Raw genomic sequence first — 20,117 nt, forward strand, 5'->3', positions numbered from 1 at the left:
GCGAAGTTACACGCGTTTGATGATCGAAAAACGGCCCTCGCTCGTTTCGCTCTTTCCTTCGCTACTCTCCCCGTCGGCTGGTCTCTCCTCCTTGCCGAGTGCTGCCCCAAATGTCACGTGACAAACGTCATCGCCAACGAGCTTCTCGAAATGCCTCACACTTCCGGTTAAGGCACGTCCACGCTAGCGGCAAATATACCAACGGCGAACCGGCGCCCGTGCCCTAGAACGTCTGCCAGCGCGAGAGGTGTCCAATTAGACGGTAGTTCGGCCGGTGCACCGCCCGCAGCACGATCAACGGGCCAATCGACGACTACGAAGCTGCGCGCCTCCGCCACCGGCGACGAAAACATCGGCTGCACCTTCTGTTCCAAGCAAAATAATTTTTTCTAGATAAAGTGATGCTTAAATTGTACATTTTATGAAGAACGATATCCAATGTGAAAGGCTAAACATGAGCTCGAGAGCTCCGATACTTGTCGAGCTCAGCTGCAGCCGTGCACGGCTACCGACGGGAGACGACCGGCTCAGCTGTGCTCGCATCGCAGCCGACGGCGCCGCTAATATAAGCGGGTTTTCTTCTTCATGTACAATTATTGCAAAGAGCGATAACAACGGTTAGAAAATATTGCGGCTTGTGAGCATCGGTAATTCCTTCCAAAGCGACGTCCGTTTTTGCTTTGAAGTGAGCCGGAAAAGGCCTAGCGACGATATCGGCGCCGTCGAGCGATCGGCGGCGGTGAGGCTACCGCACAAGTGGGTCCTGGTCTCATCCTCTCTATGGCAAGGAAATCTCGCCGTTCGCGAGGAAAACTGCCGTCGAACGGTGGCCCGCGAAGGGCAAACGGCATGCGGCGAGTTACCGTTCCGGTAACGGGGACGTGGACTCAGCGCTTCTCGGCTACCCGCTGTTGCTGCAGTGCCAGCCCGTGTTCATGCGAAGCGTGCCGCTATAGATCCTGTTGCGCGCTCGTCTAGAAAGGCCAACACTGTCGCATTCTGTTCACGCAGCTAATGAGACGGCTAAGCACGACTGTTGGAACGCGAGCGATTTGGTATTTGCGTTGCGGGCTGTAATTACCGATTCGCAAAGGCGCACAAGCGAGCTACACGACAAGGATGAGCAGGGAGCGCGCGTACCTGCTAGCAGACAAACAGGAAGTCATAGGTTCTTGTTCGACCAGTAGGCATCATCCCCGAGGCTGACATCACCAGATTCACCCTGATGACATTGTGACAACCGCTGGGGATACCGGAAAAGCCAGAGAGGAGGACGGCATTGTTTTTTTTTTTGTGGCGCCCCTGCGGCGCGTAGCGCTGCAGTGTTTGGCATCGTTGATCGTGACGGCATTCTGAACTCGATGCTCATGTTTACTTGAAACGTTCAAAAAATATCTGAGGTGGTTTAGGGGCTCTTTGAAATGCCTAAACACTATAGTACTCAAATATAGCACAGTACACAAATTTGACTTAGCAAAATCCAGAAAAAGACCTCATTTGAAGGATTTTATGGCAGTGATGCAATGCTCTGAAGTGTTATAATGTCAAGAGCACACTGAATCTTTGTGAACGAGTTTGATTTTAAAGCAATGCAATAGCCAGCGGCAGGCGAACACATAAATGTGCAGCTGTTCATGTGCCATAGTGCTCCCTGTTTTTTCCAAACACTGGTGCTGTGGATATGAGCTAAATGAAGGCTAACACTGTTTTGATGGGTCAAATTCTTAGAGCATTGCAATCATCATCAAGATGTACCTATCATGGGTTACCTGTGGCTCTCATTAAGCTGTCTCTCACTCTCGGCTCCATCAGAAAGCCAAGTTATGATGAGTATCTATGATGAGCATGTTCTAGCTCAAGTCATGTATCTGAGGAAGCCACACTGGCACATAATGGCACATCAGCTCTAGTGTACGCTCATCATGCCATATTTTACAGTGCTAGAGCATAATTGATGCATGTTTACTGGTTTCTGCTTGCTACAAACATTGTACATATTGTACATACTATATCATATTCTAGAGATGCAGTGAGATCAAATTCCCTGTCCTTTTTCTTCACAATGACGTGGCACAGCCAGAGAAGGTTTAATGCTCTTCACAGTTTTGTTCTTACGTTTACTGAAATACAATAAACAAGACTAAATTTGGAGAACTGCTAAACATTTAACATTACCAGAAAGGAGGCATGAATGTTGCGGTAGTGCAATTGCCATGGTCATAGTAGGCTCTTTCACGTGTGTATCGTTGTTGGTCTGCTAAGGTCATATATTTGAATCGCCAGTCAGGAGTACTGTTCATTCTCCAGAACACATAGTGGCCAAACTGTTGGAAAAAAGGGAGGTCTCAGCTATTGTGACACTGGTTGACAAGCCAATTACTCATACGCAAAGTAAATGCACACTGGCTGAGATGGCTAGGACTCATTGATAATAATTGACCTTGTTCAGGTCAGGCTTTGCTTATTAACTCTAGAGGGTCACCGTCACACATGTACAGCCGTGGGAAAAAATCCCAAGTGGTCACAGCCCCACACGTATGGCTGCAACTGAACATTTGAAAAAAAACGGGCCTTTTTGGGAAAAAACAGCACGTAGCATCGCACTGGAGGTGCTGCAGCCTTGCGCAACTGGAAAAAAAAAAGTTTTTGTGTTGTTGTCCCTAAGCATCTGTCAAACTTGTCTTTGACTTCGCTCTATGGTGGCTACCACCACGGTAGTTTAGTAGTATTATTCCCACTTTACCGAATTTACTGCCGCATGCTCACGTCCATGCTTGCATACTTTGTAAGCGTCATTCTCACGTGTGTCATTTTGAGTTACTGCAGATAGTAAAAGTTATTTCTATCGCGTTTTTTATCACACAAACGTTACCGCGAGATGTTCGCCCACATGGCTCACCCATAGGCATGCGATTACTTTGCTTACAGGCGGGCACTTGCAAACCAGTGATGCTTGTGCATCTCTTTTGAGGGACGCACAAGAACTGATAAAATCTCGTCTAGCAATCTAACAATTGATTACTGCAAGTTCCGCACTAGCTTTGTTTTTCTGACGGGGACATGCTACCACAGAGATTGCCCACGGGTGCTCAACATGGCATGCCTCGCTTTTGCTATGTTCACATGTTCTGGGGCCATGTTCTCTAGTGATGCACTTAATTTTTCATGCTTCTTACCCTTTGTCATTGGTTTGGACGTGGCTCAGAGGCCACTGTATTGTCGTCCTTGCTGGTATCACACCGTTGGCACACGACACATGATAAACGTGGAAAATTAAATGGAACCTTTCATAATACAGCCCTAGTTGTGTCAAACCTATTTAAACAAAAATAAGTTGTGCAAGTTTTACTGCATTTGCACAATATTAATTATGCTAGTTTATTCTTGTATACAACAATAAATCATCCATAAAACTGCGCACTTAAAAAATTATTGGCTTATATTTTTTTGAAATAGGTCACTAAACACTTCCATATGCAATAAGTGTGGCCCTCAAAGGGTTAAGGGTTATACATATAAATACCTGAAGGAAATGCTTATTATTAATCTAAATGTGCAAAATGTACACTGAGAATAATCATTCAATTAAAAGAGAGAGCATTTTGCAGAAAGTTCTGCAGTAATAGGGTGCAACTCCAAGCAAGAACACTGGAAGTGAGCTGCACCTCAAGCCACCTATGACTTCATTTGGAACTTTACAGTTTTTGTCCGATGTGAAACATTGGTGTACATGGCATTTTCTTTTCATTACCCGTGTGATGTACCACTGCAGCCGGGGATCTTGCATCAATCTGTCTCCTCTTACCGTGGTTGTGGCACATCATTGACTGCGACACGTCATTTGTTGAAATAACGAAGCACGCCCCAGAGGCCCACATTCGTATGCATTTTCTAGAGTTACAATTTAAGTACTCGTGCCCAGAATATTACACAGATGCGTCTAAATCGCATGCCAGCGTGTCTTATGCAGCCGTCGGCCCATCCTATTCGGAGTCGGATGTTCTTCACCATCATACAAGCATCTTTACAGCAGAGGCGTATGCACTATGGTGCGCTGTGAAACGCATCAAGCAGTTAAAACTACATAAGGCGGTCATATACACAGACTCATTAAGCGTCGTTAAAACATTGATGTCATGGTGCAAACACAAAAATCCAGTAATTGCAGAACTTTTCTCTCTCCTGTGTACTATTTATGCCTCTGGCCAGCATGTAATGGTATGCTGGGTGCCTGGACACAGAGGTATTGAAGGTAACATACTAGCAGACAGAATGGCTACTTCCTTAGATACAAAATCTTGCAACATGTCTATAGCTGTTGCAGTTATAGACCTAAAGCCATATTTGCGGAAAAAACAGAGAACGTACTGGCAACATCAGTGGGACGCTGAAATTCTTAATAAGATCCACGTAGTTAAGCCACATTTAGGGTACTGGCCATCACTGACCAACTCGAGACGAAGTGATGTCCTATTCTGTCGTCTCAGAATAGGGCACACTCATGGTACACATAGCTTTTTGTTGACTGGCGGTGAACCTCCAATGTGTAGTAGATGTGGGGACACCCTCAGTGTTCAGCATGTCCTCCTCGAATGTCGCGAAGCACAAGCCGAGAGGAAAAGACACTTCCCTTTAGCATATAGGCAGTGTATACCGCTTCACCTGGCACTGTTTCTAGGCAGAGAACCACTATTCGAAATGAAATCCGTTTTAGCCTTGTTGAATGACGTCCATACGCTCAACGTATTCTGTCCAAGAAATTCGTAGCACGGCCTCCTGTGAGAGGCCGCTGTTACAATGTGAACCCTTGTTTATGGCACATGCCTCTGGCCCCTTGTACTCAAGGTACCTGATGAGGCTGTTGTGCTACTCGTTGTCAAGCATCACTCTTTCATTTTTAAATACATGTTATCACAGCCTTGTTCCAGATTTCATACTCATAGCATACGCCACTTCAGTCACTATCATTATTTTACTACCTATATGTCTTACGCCATTTACAGCGACAGTTTTTAGGCCCCTTTACACCTATGTCCCATCTACCATGAGAAACTCATTGCCCGCGTCATAACAGCTCATCGATTACACTACCACTTGTCATGGCGCTCTTTGGCCATACCTGGCCTTTGCGCCATAAAACATCACACATCATCATCCTCTGACCGTGCTTTTAAAAGAAAGCTAGTCTCATGCCAAACTTCCTCATCCTGCTCCAATTCAATAAATGATGCTTGCTGCCTTTCATTCAGTGTTGGCTGAAAATCACACTTAGCCAAGAACTCCATACTCAATACTGAAACTCGGCAAGAAACAAAAATTTGTTTTCTGGTTTAGTGCCTTAGGCAACATTTGTCCATAAAGGTACATGTAGCAGCAGTAAGAGCTGTTAGTGTATTAACTCTTTGTAAACAAATGCTATTTGATGCTTTTTGTGCACTGAACGGCTTTATTTTCTGACTTTTTTTTTTTTTTTTTCTAGTTATGAAGACATCACAGAAGTTGTGCTGTGGAACAGAAATGGTCAAGCTGCAGTCAACATCAATGTTGTGCTTGTTGAGAAGAACGTTGCACTGCTGAAGACCACAGAATGAATGGGAAAAGGTTGTGCACTAGTCATGGTTATGTTGCCCCCTTAACCACCTTTTCTAGAAAGTGACATAAGTCTGTCATAATTAAGAGTGTGCCCAAGTTTATCTTGATGTTACTGTGTTCTGTGTTCAAGGTGCAAACATGCTTTCTGTGTGAGTTTTGATTGTTCTCCCCTGCCTCCCTCCTTTTTATTAATACAAAATACTCGAGTTACTATATGTAGCCTGACAAAGCTTCTGCAGGCTGCCTATAGAAGAAAAAAAGTGTGTTCATATCTATATTTGAAGTTCATTGTTACTCATTTTTGTTGGTAATTAAGCAAAATAATTTGAATGTTATAGCCTTGTCAGCATTGGGAGTGAACACTGTCCAAGGTGTTATCTTGGATGCGCATGCCCTTTGACCTATGTAGTGCAGTCCAGAATAAGCTCCTTACATATACTTACCATTCATAAATTGTTTTCAGATCGGGATTGTGGATTTCAGGCAATCTTTATTTTTCATAATTATTTGAGATTACAATTGGCTCGACCACTTTTTTTTTCTCTCTCTCTCTCTTTTGTGTACAACCATGAAAATAACTTTATTGCAGAAAAGCAGTGTTTCAGCATCTTCTGAAGGCTTCAATGAGAGAGTGAAGTTTCATTAAAAGTGTTGAAAACCATTTATATTTCAAATAGCAGCCAGCTGACAGTGTCAACATGCTAGTTGTGAAATAGCCAGTCTTTAATTTGGTTGTATTTTTCAAGCAGTCTGTTGGCGCATGCTCTGTTAGCTCTGTAAACAAAGACAGCCTTGTTAGTGAATAAGATGTACAAACTGCAGATATATTCAAATCGCACATACTTTTTTTAATGTGGCCAATTTGTGATTTGCCAAACTTTGTAAAATTACATATGTCATGAGTATCTGTGATACACCTCATGGTGCCTTATTATCTTGAATTACGAAAGCCTCCCCCCACTCCTCCCTCTTTACCCTAATTTTTTTTTTCTTGTGCAAGTCAGTTTGTTATATGTGAAGTATTAAGTCACATTCCATACTGCAGAACTAATATATGTGTAATATCACAGTGTTGAACAGATATAAATACCCGTTAAAACATAGGTTGCTCTCTACTTACCCCCTGTTTTGGTTAGCTTCACCCTGAAGAAGCATCCTTTTAACATATCCGTGGGGTGTACTGAACTTTACATCTTCGTGTTTTAACATTCTGCCAAAGAAAAAAGCACATGGTGCTGTATGCTGCATCCAGAAGGACTACAACTGCCCATGCTTACCCTCCTTGTTGTTGTTCTAGTGTCTGTAGGGCAGCACATATCTCATGCCATGCATAGCGAACATCTTCATATTTAGTCAGGCGACTGCAGATGGCAAATCTGAGGACAAAGACACCTCTTAGCTTTGTTGGGGTCAGATAAATAGTCCTGCGCTTGTGAAGTATCTGCAGCAAGTCTTCATTGTCGGCATTGGAACCCTGTGAAGTAAAGATCAGTTTATGTGCTATAGTGGGGCTGTTATGAAATGCATTTATGCCATTCAAATTTATTTATTTTCATTTATTCTCAGAGCAGTTTTTGTTGTTTGTAATGAAAAATAAAGTTTTGAAGTTTTTACGAAAAAAATGTAGTTCTCTCATTTTTATATGTACACCCGTGAGCAAAAGTATACGGACCAGGGGTTGCGCGAAAAAGCAGTTTTTTTCCTCTGCCTATGAACGCAACTTGAAATTGAGGACTGCAGTCTAAACTTGGCATTGCGAACTTTTCAGTGTACTCATCAATTCCAGATTATGCTTGTTAATTACGAAGAAGTTCACTTTTTTTGGCGACTCTGTGGTCCGTATACTTTTGCTCACGGGTGTACAACAGCATAGTAGGAGCATCAAGTTTGTACTACCTGCACAAACTGTGATGTTATCCAAATAGCCATGTGACCTACATAGTATAATTTGGGCAGAATTCTAATATGCAAATAAGTAAAAGAAAAAAATTACTCTGCAGCAGATGGGAAGATGCAACAGCATCTCAACTTTAATACTGCTTACGCATTTGAAGCCAACAGCCAAATGTTTCCAGAAGTGATAATATATACACAAGAAAAAAATTGGCACAAACAAATAAAAAAGATAGTGGATGAAGTAAACATTTAAGAAGACTAGTGTTGTTTTAAATTTCTTAGTACTGTGTTAAAAGGCACATCAATAAGCTGGCAAAGTGGCAGGGTTTCTGGTCTTGGCATTAGCGGTGTGCATTTGGTTGTAGCAGAGTTGCAACAGAAGTGCATTGAAAGTTGTTCACAGTATTTACGAATGCCTCAGTTATCAGCCTTGTACAGCAGTGGTTGCTATGACACGCCACGTGCTCAGCTATGTGTCGCATTAAGAGAATTGCTACCATTGGGATGGTGTGCACCTATAATGTTTTGCGATGGTAGCTCTTATCACCAGTTGCAAAGGGTGTTGCAATACAAGGTGTAAAGAACAGGCAGTGCAAGGTTTGTAAAAAACGGATGCACATGCTGTAGTGTACTACTATTTGCAGCTCATTCTCGTGTGTATTTCTCGTATTTCCTTACCCATTGTAGTCATAGTCATATGCCACAGCTTTCATCAGGTCCATTCAACATGCAGAAGCATGTCTCCTTCTTCAAGTAGTGACTTCAATAAGTTTATAATTTCTGCTTTAGTGTGGGTTCGTGGGTACCCGAAAAAAAAAATGCTCTCGTAGAATGTGCCAAGGTTCGTCTGCAAGTGTTTCTTACTTGTAATTGGGTCTTACTTGGATCATTGAGTCTTACTTGTAACTCAATGTTCTGGACCTCGCTGTGTATGCAATATCAATACACAATATCTGAACCTTTAGGTGTAGCTCAGACTTGTTTATTGCAACAGCGCAAGGATGCAAAAACCTGGCTCTCTCAAATTTGCAAATCATATTTTCTGCTCTCGTTGACCTCCCTGCCTTTCCTTTTTTTTTCGTTTTGTCTCTTGTGTCCATTTGGTTATGATTGGTCACCGTTGTGGGTTAAACTTGTATTAAATTTTATTTTACTGATCCTATCAGATTCAATTGGGGCCCATTGGAGCCAGTTGAACTAAAAAATTGGTCCACTTAAAGATGTCAATAGGTTTTATTTTGTAACTGGGTTCGTTATTACATCGCATCCATCTTACGCAGGGCGTGAATATATGACTGCTTTTTCATATGATGTCTTGATCTCTGAGGCATGGGAAGTAACTTGTGTAGCTAATGTGGGCACAGCTCACGATTTCTTGCATCACCCCCCATGAGTGCCTCTGTCTATGATTCAGTCACCTAGACAATAGTTTCGCCAAATACTTAAAATATTGTAACGAGACATGTCCATTGTGCACGAAGTCAAAACTTCAATTTTTGTTGCATACCTTAAACCTGAAGCATACTAAGGCCATTGTGACTGGAACCACAACTTCAAAATGCTCGTGCTCGTTCACCAGCTGCTCGAACTCTCTAGCAAGGTCAATTTGCTGCAAAGAACAAAAGTGCAGAAAAATGTCGAGCATTATCCGATGCGCTGGTCTCTTGTAGGCGTTTTCAAATTTGTTTATATTTTGATCCTGCCACATCAGATGCTCAAATGTAAGGCTTTATCGAGGGCAACTGTGAATATTTACAGGTGTTGGGGAATCAGTGCAGCCTTTTTTTTTTTTTAAGTGCACGGGCCACTGTGCACATGCAACAGATTCATGTGGTGGGACATCCACTGCTGCATACAAAGAACACCCAGAGATAAAGCCTCGGTGGTTCACTGTTATTATAAACAGGCATTTAATCAACTTCAAAACAATCTGTTTGTAAAGTACAGACCACTGCTAATTTGAAACCACAGACTTCTCATAGTGTAGGGTTTTAAAAATAGGTTTGTTCAAAACTTTGAAGCGCTGGAGCGTCTCAAATCTTCACTCGCATGTAAACTCACCTGTCTTTGCTTTTGAAAAAGGATGCATACTATACATACTGTTTCAAAAGTAATTAGATGATAAGGTAGCGACACAGCTAAACTCGCCTGTCTTTGCTTTTGACCAAGGATGCATACTATACATACTGCTTTACCCACCATGGTTGCGCAGTGGCTATGGTGTTGGGCTGCTCTGAGCACGAGCCGTGGGATCGAATCCCGGCCCCGGCGGCCGCAATTCGATGGGGGTGAAATGCGAAAACATCCGTGTTCTTAGATTTAGGTGCCCGTTAAAGAACCCCAGGTGGTCAAATTTCCGGAGTCTCCCACTATGGCGTGCCTCATAATCAGATCGTGGTTTTGGCACGTAAAACCCCATAATTTTTATACATACTGTTTCAAAAGTAATTAGATAATAAGGTAGCGACACAGCTACGATGACAACTGCAGCCTTGTGTGATGTCATGAAGTTACTGGAAGAAGGCTGCTGGTGCTTAGCATAAATGTATTTGGAACTCACTGACAGAGCTTTTGTCTAAGTTCAACAATCAGCCTTTGTCTGAAGAAGTTCTCTCGGAACCTGGGCAGGACTCTCGGCAGCGTGATTTTCTAAAGACTTTCATCAAATTCCTGCACAAGAGTTGTCTGGATTTGAGATTTTGGGTCTTTACTGTTCATGTCCATTCAAACCATCATTTTTTGTCCTCATTGTCAATGCTTCTCATTTTTATTACTCCAATTCCAATTTCCCAGTCAGAACGTCGAAGCGGGCCGACCTCTTAGCTTTTCCTTCATACTAAATTCTCTTTGCAGCAGGATAGTTAACCGTGACTAAGCTTCTTTCTGAATTGCTCACAGCATCTACTCGATACCGGCCGTGTCTTGCTTAACATCTGTTCAGCTCTCATGGCTGCTTTGCAAGAGCCTTCCTCTTCACATTTTTTTTCGGTCCTTCGTAACCTGTTGTGGACAAAGCCGTCATCAGCTGGTTGTCTGGAGTGGTAGTGCAGAGCACGTTCACAGGCTCTTTGGCGAAAAAGAAAGGCAGCAGGCGCTGTCTGGTGGGTGTATGACTGGCTTAATTAGTATTACGATTGTTAATTATACCCCACCACCTAGACTGCAGTAAGTCTGTGCACTTTAAACTGATCGAGATGTCACTTTTTGTGAACAGAGGCAAACCCCATACATTGCAATGAAGGACGCGGGCGGCACTTACTGCGATCGTCTTTTTTCTAAGACAGTACTATATGGGCTTTTCACCTTCGCACGTGAATTCGCAGCTCAAAGTGTGCAGGTCTGTTATCTTGGAGGTGATGGTTGTGCGCGTTCACCCATGTTGATCTGTCCCTGAAAGTCAATGGTTCCAGTGGTTCCACTGCACGTGATTCCAAAGGAAAGGCAAAGAAATTGGGTTAGCGTCAGCGAGGTGGGTTGCTTGAGACCCCTGTGGCTTGGACGCACCACTCCGCACGGTCATCGAGACTGCGCTCAGACTGCCCCTGCATGTTTCCGCCCACAAGCTCCTCGACGAACTCAATTAAACCCATCATAGTCACCAAATCCACCTCCACAATCGGTCGACCCAAGGCCCATCCTCTCACTCGGTTGCTCTCTGTACCCAATCTCGCACATGAGCTCCACTGCCCACAGCGTCACAAGCACGTGACGCCATCCGAGCGGCCCACATTTCCCAAACAAATGGGTGCCGACACCCAGAAGCCAGAGGTGTGCTCAAAATCGGACCCTGATGCGGGTTTCAGGAATAGCACCAGCGATGCATCCGTTCTCTCAACAGAAGTATGCTACCCCCACGCAACGCCATGAGTCGAGTTGTGAGTTTCCGGCGTATGCCAAGTATAGCGCAGCATCGAGTGTAGTGCGTTTCCAACTCATGACGAACTCTTGCAGATATATTCCACTTCTACATACAAAGCTGAATGTAGTGGGGGAATGTGTGCATAAAAAAAAAAAGTCGCAGTGTCGCGCGAAAGGCGAAGCATCGATTGCGATAGCAAATTAGTAGACAGTGCTAAACAAAGTCAGGATAGTATAGCTTTATCGGCCGTGTAAACGAACTAAACAAGCATGGTGTCACGCAGGCACAAGCAAACGTGAACACATCACCTTCAATGACCGCACACACTCTGAAACGATGGAGTGAAGAAGTGCGGCAACAGCAGTGAGTGAAGTGACCTTAGTGCTGCCTCTCGCTTCTACACGAACTGAGCGGCGAGAACACAGCGCACACGAAACTATCGGCACTCGGCGCACTCTGTCTCCATCACAGATCACTTTCAAGGTAGGGCGTGCGCGCATACACAGCGGCCACCGGAGTAGAACGGCCACCGCTGAACTTGCGTTCTCTCCTTGCGAATGGGACAGCCGGAGAAAAGCTTGCCAGCATGCTCAATCTTGCAGACCATGCTCCTGCCCATCGACGCATGTGCTGTTTCCTCGCTGTACATGCATACATGCTCGGACAGGAATGAAGATTCCAACATGAAAGGATCGAAAGCGCTCAAGAGTGCCAAAAAAATTCTGCAACTGAGCGAAATAGCCCGCCTTGTGCCTTGCTGTGCGCGCTCTCTTAACTGGTCATAAGCGAAACGGTTGCGTGAGCTTTCCTGAAGGTTTGTGTACATGTGCTTCTGTTTTATTCTGTTGTATATTCTTTTCATCTCGCATCATTAATGGGATATCCTAAAGAAACGCACAAGCAACCTTTCAGTGAAGCCGTTGGCAGAAACAAGATAGTGTAGCAAAGTTGAGACAGTCAATACTTTCCGGAAACATTGATGCAGTACGCTCTCATATATATACACATTGCAATCTAACTTTTGAAGCCATGACAAGGCATGAGGCAGACGTTTTGTCCACGGTGGTGCACAATTTCAAAATTTTGTGTGTCAGCTAGGTAGGTAATTTACTGCAAGATACCGCAGAATATTTTGCAGTTCTGCCTAGAAGGAGCAAAGCATTCAAAGCGAGCAAGTTATAGAGTTGCACTGAAGCTCCTCGGACAGTGTTTAACAGTACACGGGGGTGACATGTTGGCGCAACGCACAAGGCTACTCAGGCATGTCACTACCGGTGATGTCCCATACCTTGCAGAAGAATTCCCGTTCCTACACACGAAAATTCAATATTTGCGACAGCTTTCCCTACATTATCCTAAAAAAATGTCCCCGTAAATTTCCCTGCACATACACACATAGCTTAAGTGTATATATCGTTACATCGATATATGCACCTCGACTGAAACCGAGGTGCATATGCTGACGCCAGTAACGGTCTTGGCGCAGTGCTCGTTCAACATCAAGACGGCATTGAAAGAGTAATAGTTTATGCTAGCCACTCGCTGTCCTGTGCCGAGGCGGACTACCCTACCACAGAAAAAGTGTCTCGCGGTCGTGTGGGCGATCACGAAGTTTGGCCCTTATCACTACGGCCATCCCTTTAATGTGGGGACAGACCACCATGCTCTATGTTGCTTGACAAACATATGCAATCCTTCAGAACAACTGGCACGGTGGAGCTTGCAGCTACAGGAATTTGACGTCTCTATCGGTTATAAGTCTGGCTGCAAGCACGGAGACTCTGACACACTGTCGTGTCAAAAGCTTTATCGAAAAAACACAAAGCTGTATCGGGGGTTTTTCATGTTGCTCTACAATTTTCTCGGTCACACTTTTCATCTAATTATAATATTTAAGAAGTTCATCAATTAAGATGAATTATGTAATTAGGCGGAATGCAAAAAATAATCTGAGTAATGTAACCAAGTCTCCAAACGACTGCCTGTGTGGTAGCGCTTCCTAACATTACCTTAGTTCTGCAAGAGCGTCCCCGGGTTTATCGTGACATTTTTTAAGAAGTTTGCTTTTAGCACAACAAGTCCACCTACTGTTTCTCCTCTTAAGCTTTATTTTCTTTTGGGAGCAGTGTAGACCACTTATAACGTAAGTCGGGAGTCGGGCCAAATGAATTATATTTAGACATTTTTGTGCTGATATGATCTATACATGATATCACCAAGTATTTCTGCGCGTATAACTCTGATTTTGTTTTCGAGTCCGTAGTGCCAAAAGTACCGCTTGTTTGTTGCACTATATTAAAATCTCAAAATAACGATTTTCAAGCCCTACATATTTATGTTAGAGCGTATGCAAAATAAATTCATGTAGACCAAGCAGCAAAAGACACTCTTTCACAATGCGCGTACGCCACCACCCCTCCGAGAATCGGAGTTTGAAATATTGATTTCGTTAAAATTAAAGAGTAATAGTTTATGTAGCCACTCGCTGTCCTGTGCCGAGGCGGACTACCCTACCACACGAAAAAGTGTCTCGCGGTCGTGTGGGCGATCACGAAGTTTGGCCCTTATCACTACGGCCATCCCTTTAATGTGGGGACAGACCACCATGCTCTATGTTGCTTGACAAACATATGCAATCCTTCAGAACAACTGGCACGGTGGAGCTTGCAGCTACAGGAATTTGACGTCTCTATCGGTTATAAGTCTGGCTGCAAGCACGGAGACTCTGACACACTGTCGTGTCAAAAGCTTTATCGAAAAAACACAAAGCTGTATCGGGGGTTTTTCATGTTGGCTCTACATTTTCTCGGTCACACTTTTCATCTAATTATAATATTTAAGAAGTTCATCAATTAAGATGAATTATGTAATTAGGCGGAATGCAAAAAATAATCTGAGTATCTCCAAACGACTGCAAACATTACCTTAGTTCTGTCCACCTACAGTGTAGACCACTTATAACGTAAGTCGCCGGAGTCGGGAATATCTGCACTATAAGTGGTACCGCACTATAACCAAAATAACGATTTTCAAGCCCTACACGTATGCAAAACATGTAGACCAAGCAGCCGCGCGTATCCGAGAATCGGAGCGTGCGATTGGGAGTTTCGCATCCGTTTAAATTTACGAACGTTGAAAGGTTAATGTCCAAGTACGCACGATCTTCGCATGAAGCAGACAAAGTAATAATTAAAAAAATATCTCAGTTTCGCCCGAAAGGCGAAGCATCGATTGCGATAGCAAATTAGTAGAGAGCTATAAGGAGTAGGGATGGTAGTTTTATCGGCCGTATAAACTTGACACATTCGCTTACTGACTGAATTGACATACGTGGTGTCAATGCGCACAAGCAAACATGAATAGACTCGATGACCGCAGACAACCACTGTCAAAACACGGGCGTGGGGAAACGCGGCCGCCGCATCGAGCGAAGGTTCGCGTTCTATCGCTTCAACGGAAACTGAGCGGCGAAGCACAGCGATACAAACAAAGGTCAGAGCCGTGTGGAGATCGCTTGCAAGATACGGTGCGCGCTGCGCGCGACAACACCGACAGCCGGCACAGGCGCGAATGCATTTGTTGGCAGAGTAAAAGCCGCCCTCCCCCTCCCCCCCCCCCCCCGCCTCCCTCCCTCCCGTGCTGCCTTCCCGCTTAGCTGCTCCTTTCGCGTGATGCTGCTCCTGCTCCCTCTGCGATCTTTCTCTCCTCTAATCTGTCAATCCCACTTCCCCTCTGTGCAACGCGGTTGAGGTGTCCTCTATTGAGAGACAGTTATCGCGTTGCACTTAACCCAACTTTTCACCCCTTTCCACAACAATCTCCAACCTTTCGCGTGGGAGATTGCGTCGCCAGTTCCCCTTGCGTCCGGTTGCAAGTTGCAAGATACGCATTTGGTGCCGCGCACAGCGTTGCCCCTCCCCTCCCTCCCATACATCCACGGCCTTTCGCGCGATCGCGTTTGCTCTCCACTGTGTGTTCGCTCTCCGTGAAGGGGCGCGCTTTCATTCGCACATACGGCACGCGGCGACGATTTTGTCGCCCTTGGACTCATGATCCACGTCTTATGCGCCTCCTCCGCATCGCCCTCGTTGATCTCCTCTCCCATCGGTGGGCGCACCTCGTTGAGAAGCGTGCTCGCTACCGCCCTTGTCGGCGAGATTTTTCGTCTCACGCGGCTGCACTGTAAACGCTATGCGTATACATGGAGTGCTATGGGAAAATTAACGGGAGTCTGAAAAGACGTTACTATATCCGGTCCTGCACTATAAGCGGAATTACGTTATAAGTGCTCTATACTGTACATGGCTCTTGCATATTTTTAAATCTTGGTGCATGATAGTTGGGGCACCCTATTTGTTCAAAAACATTACACGGTTTATTTAACGTCTTGGTCGGACAGCGATATATTTAGAACTCGATTTTTAATGTGGAACTTTCTAATGTCGGTTCCTGACCTATATTCCGCGTAATCAGAGCTCTAGCATCAACTAGCACTGGTAGCGCACAGCTCTTTAGCGATTCTGAGTAGGTAACCGTATCGAATATTGACCAAACAAACTGCAGTTCACACTGTGTACCAAACAGCACACTCGCTTTTCAACAACAAATACTATTAGAACTTAAAGCTGACTGACTCCAAGCTTGGCCTATGCACTGAGAAGGACGTGCCGTTGATTGTCAAAGTGATGGCTTGCTAAAAGGCATTCATTATTTACTTCATCAATTTTAAAGTTCCCTGAAATATCGCAAAGATTCCCTTTATCCATTTCGTCCAAAATTGTGGCCGTAAGTTCCCCCGAAAGGGGAAAATTCTCTGCACGAAACATCGCTGGTACTCGATCACTACACTGGCATGATGAGGAGTAGGGATGGTCGATTAATATTTTTATTGGATTAACGATAAATCATTCAACATGTTAGCCTTTAATCGATTAATCGCTTTCGATGTAGGGTTTTTCATCGATTGATTGATCGAAATATTTGCGGCCACCTTTTAAAAGGCTGAAACGCAGTCATCTACTTTTGTAGGACCCTATTTTAATGTTTGAAAGGTGGAACCAAGTTTGAAACACAAGTGTATAAACATTTGATAAAGTATAATCTTTAACTTGTTATAGACTAAATGTAGTTGGCACTAGTGGCTTTTGAAAGGTAAACAATATATGTTATAAAATGGCACTTAGTGCAGAATTAAATAAGAATTATGTACATTGCACTAATAAATCCCTGTACAGTACAGTTAAATAAGAAAAATTGCAAAAGTGAAAGCTGAGGTCCAGCTGAAATATGCAAGATATATGCACTGGGGAAAAGAAAATTCCTGTTATAGGTTTTTAAACCACATGCTCTTTTCTACAGAGCGAAGGAATGCCAATTGGCTGGGATGTTTGGGTGGCCATAGCCGCCATACAACCAGCATGTGAGAATAGATGCTCGAAATAGATTTGCTTGAGTCGACGTGAACTCCATCGCTATGTCAAAAACATGCTCCAAACCGGCGCGCATGCTCTCCCACATCATTAGTAGACTGGGAGTGGTACAGAGATCAACAACTGGGTTGCTAAGTATGCCTTGAATTGCGAGGGCATTTCAAGCCTCCGGCTTCGGGTGGCATGGTGGCGTGTGCGGTGAGGGGGAAGAGGGGGGAAGCACGCGGCTCGGCATCACTCGGGACTCGCAAAAATAGTCGACAGTCGCTGTACCACAGCCGCACAGTCACTGCTTGTGCGCCGCTATTTCAGTACCATTTCAAAATTTTCGCGCCACTCCTGTCAAACTCTCAAAAACGTATAATCAGGCAGGTCTGATCGAGATTAAGTCGACTAAATGAAAGGTGAACATCGATGAAGATTAATTGTTTTGCGGGATACATTTAATCGAGAACACCTATAATACTTATAACATTTTCAGATAAAGTTCTGCATGATTTTCATTCATGCTCGATTGAACAGAACTGGGTCCTCTTTAAAGCCACCCTCAGTTCTCTCATTGACACGTTCATTCATATGTTATCCATTTCCTGCAAAATCAGTTCTCCTTGGTTTACCAACAAGCTTCGGCGGCTTAATAACAAAACGAAGAGACTGTACAGGCAGGCTAAACTGACTGGTCTCACAAGTGCCCATGATAAACACAAAACGTGTGAAAAGGCTTATAAGGCATTGCTAAAATCAACTCGCCATAACTTTTTTTCCTCGTGATTTGCCATTCATGCTAAAAAATAATACTCGTCGGTTTTGGCGTGTTGTGAACCCTGTAATTCGCGCTGACATCAGTCTTACTGATTCTTATGGTGTTCCTATCCCCGATTCAGATTGCGCTCAACTTCTTAATGATACGTTTGTAACAATTTTCATTCATGAAAATGTTAACTTATTGCCAACTTTAAAAACATTAGTGGGAATCTATGCACGAGGTAGTCATCAGTGAGTCTGGTGTTTTATCTCTACTAACCAATCTTAAAACGTCATCTACTGCCGACCATCTAGGCTTCAATAATCGTTGTGTATCGATTATTGAAGTGTATGTGTATCGTTCACTTTTGGTGTGCACGCACACTAAGTGCACTTCACATTCCACCTTTTAAATTTCAGGCAATTTTCTCACGAAGATGCAAAGTGCTGCTTTACATCTAATTCAATAGACAGTACACGAACTTCCAACTATTCATGATGGGCTCTATTCCACCCGGCCCTGGATCTTCGGAGCGGACGCCACGTTTCTCCCGCCTCCATGGCCGAAGACAGTACGCAGTCATCGCAGCCCGCGCCTGCGGCGCCGCCGACCGTGGTCCTTTCGCAGCCCCTCGACCCCGGCACGTTTTGCGGCACGGACAACAAAGACGTCGACGATTGGCTCCTATTGTACGAGCGCGTCAGCAAGCACCACAGGTGGGATGAGACTCTAATGCTTGCCAACGTCATTTTCTACCTACGGGGCACGGCTCGGGTGTGGTTTAACACGCACGAAGAAGAACTTACAAGTTGGGACCTATGCAAGGAGAAGATGCGTGCACTGTTTGGCCGATCGGCCGCGCGCCAAATGACAGCCCGGCACGAGCTGGCGGCCAGAGCTCAGACGTCCACGGAGTCGTACGTCGCATACATTCAAGACGTACTAGCCTTGTGCCGTACCATTGACAAAGACATGCCAGAGACGGACAAGGTTGGCCACGTGTTGAAAGGCATAGCTGACGATGCCTTCAACATCCTCATGTGTAAGAACTGCACCACGGTTGACTCCATTATCACTGAATGCCGGCGGTTTGAACAAGCCAAAAGCAGGCAGATTACTCAGCGCTTTAACAGACTCCCGAATACAGCTGCGACATCCTCGTGCGATGATCCCGTGACGCCCCCTCCGTTCTCGCCGCCTAACAACTTGGCCAGGATTGTTCGCCAGGAGCTCGAAGCCATGGCTCCAGCCGCTTATCAGGCACCTGCTCACGACCATTTGGCGACAATATCTCTCATTCAGGCCGTCGTACGTCAGGAGGTTGCCAATATGGGCGTCGTATTTCCACAAGCCCCCAGTTACGCCCCTCCGCCCATGTGCGCGTCCGGTCCTCCCACTGAACACCACACCGCCCCAATTGTTGCTGCTGCCGCTTCCGCTCCCCGGTTCACACCCCGCTACCGCAACCCTTCTGAGTGGAGGACGCCTGACGATCGACCAATCTGTTTTTCTTGCTCTCGCGTCGGCCACATTTCACGCCACTGCCGCAATCGTCGGAATTACCGACCAAGTTTCCCCGGTGACCGCCGCCAAGATCGTGGCCCGTACTACAGAACATCTTTTCTTGACGACCAACTCCCGGCCCGTGATCCTCACCGTCTTTCTTCGCGCTCAGAATCGACCTACGCCGATATTGCCGCACAAGGACACTGGTCCAGCCGATCGCCGTCACCTCAGAGTCGCCAGTCGCGCTCCCCTCAACGCCATCGCTCTCCTTCTCCGGCTTCCTCTGGACACCACCCGGGAAACTAGCCAGTGCAGCTCCGGGAGGTGAGGCTGCATTGACGACAAGGACCGCAAAACCTCTATCGACCCCTACTTCAAGACGCAATTTGCTCGGTGTTCTCGTCGACGGCGTGCCCGTTACTGCTCTCATCGATACTGGCGCCCACATATATGTTATGAGTTCTACGCTCCGACGCCGCCTATGCAAAGTGCTGACACCTGCCGTCTCTCCTACTGTGCGAGTAGCTGACGGCACCCGAACACCTGTTCTTGGTATATGTGCACTGCCCGCGTTACTGTTGCCGGCCACCACACTTCAGTTCTCTTCGCCGTTCTCGACGCTTGCCCACATGATGTCATTCTTGGCATTGACTTCTTGAGCGCCCACTCTGCCCTCATCGATTGTTCTTCTGGCATTTTGCGGCTCGAACTGCCATTGTGTCCTGATAACACCGCATCAAGTAACGCTCGCCTACGTTCCCTGGAGTTTCTACGACTACCCGCGCAGGCTGCTACCTACGTCCTTATTTCACCGTTTCCCCCAGTCCCTGATGGTGAATATGTGGTCGCTCCCCTCACAGATCTGATCCTTTCGCGCAACATCGCACTTCCCCATACCGTAGTGCTTATTGCCAACAACAAAACGTTGCTTCCAGTCCTCAACTTTTCTACTTCGACCCATGTTCTTCCTCAAGGAATTTCACTAGCCGAACTGTCACCTTTGGAAGAATGTATTGTTTCTGCATTCGCTGCTGACGCTGAGACCGCGACGCAACCTGCCATACCGGCGCCAACCCAGGCACTTCTGGAC

The 20,117-nt window shown here is 45.3% G+C and overlaps 2 protein-coding genes across 2 annotated transcripts in view; one reads left to right on the forward strand and one right to left on the reverse strand.

Annotated features, from left to right (window-relative positions):
* The window catches only part of LOC119436955 (uncharacterized), a 104,307-nt gene extending 97,726 nt beyond the window's left edge, over positions 1 to 6,581 (forward strand). The window contains exon 10 of the mRNA XM_049660130.1: positions 5,480 to 6,581. Coding sequence (XP_049516087.1) covers positions 5,480 to 5,591 — 112 coding nt within the window. The 3' untranslated portion in view covers positions 5,592 to 6,581. The remainder of the gene's footprint in view (positions 1 to 5,479) is intronic.
* A 284-nt stretch (positions 6,582 to 6,865) lies between these two features.
* Positions 6,866 to 20,117, reverse strand: part of LOC119436954 (aromatic-L-amino-acid decarboxylase) — a 32,998-nt gene continuing 19,746 nt past the window's right edge. The window contains exons 11-12 of the mRNA XM_037703999.2: positions 8,996 to 9,097; positions 6,866 to 7,066 (exon numbers count right to left, since the gene is read on the reverse strand). Coding sequence (XP_037559927.1) covers positions 6,866 to 7,066; positions 8,996 to 9,097 — 303 coding nt within the window. The remainder of the gene's footprint in view (positions 7,067 to 8,995; positions 9,098 to 20,117) is intronic.

This window comes from Dermacentor silvarum, chromosome 1 (genome assembly GCF_013339745.2).
Source record: "Dermacentor silvarum isolate Dsil-2018 chromosome 1, BIME_Dsil_1.4, whole genome shotgun sequence".
Taxonomy (NCBI): domain Eukaryota; kingdom Metazoa; phylum Arthropoda; class Arachnida; order Ixodida; family Ixodidae; genus Dermacentor; species Dermacentor silvarum.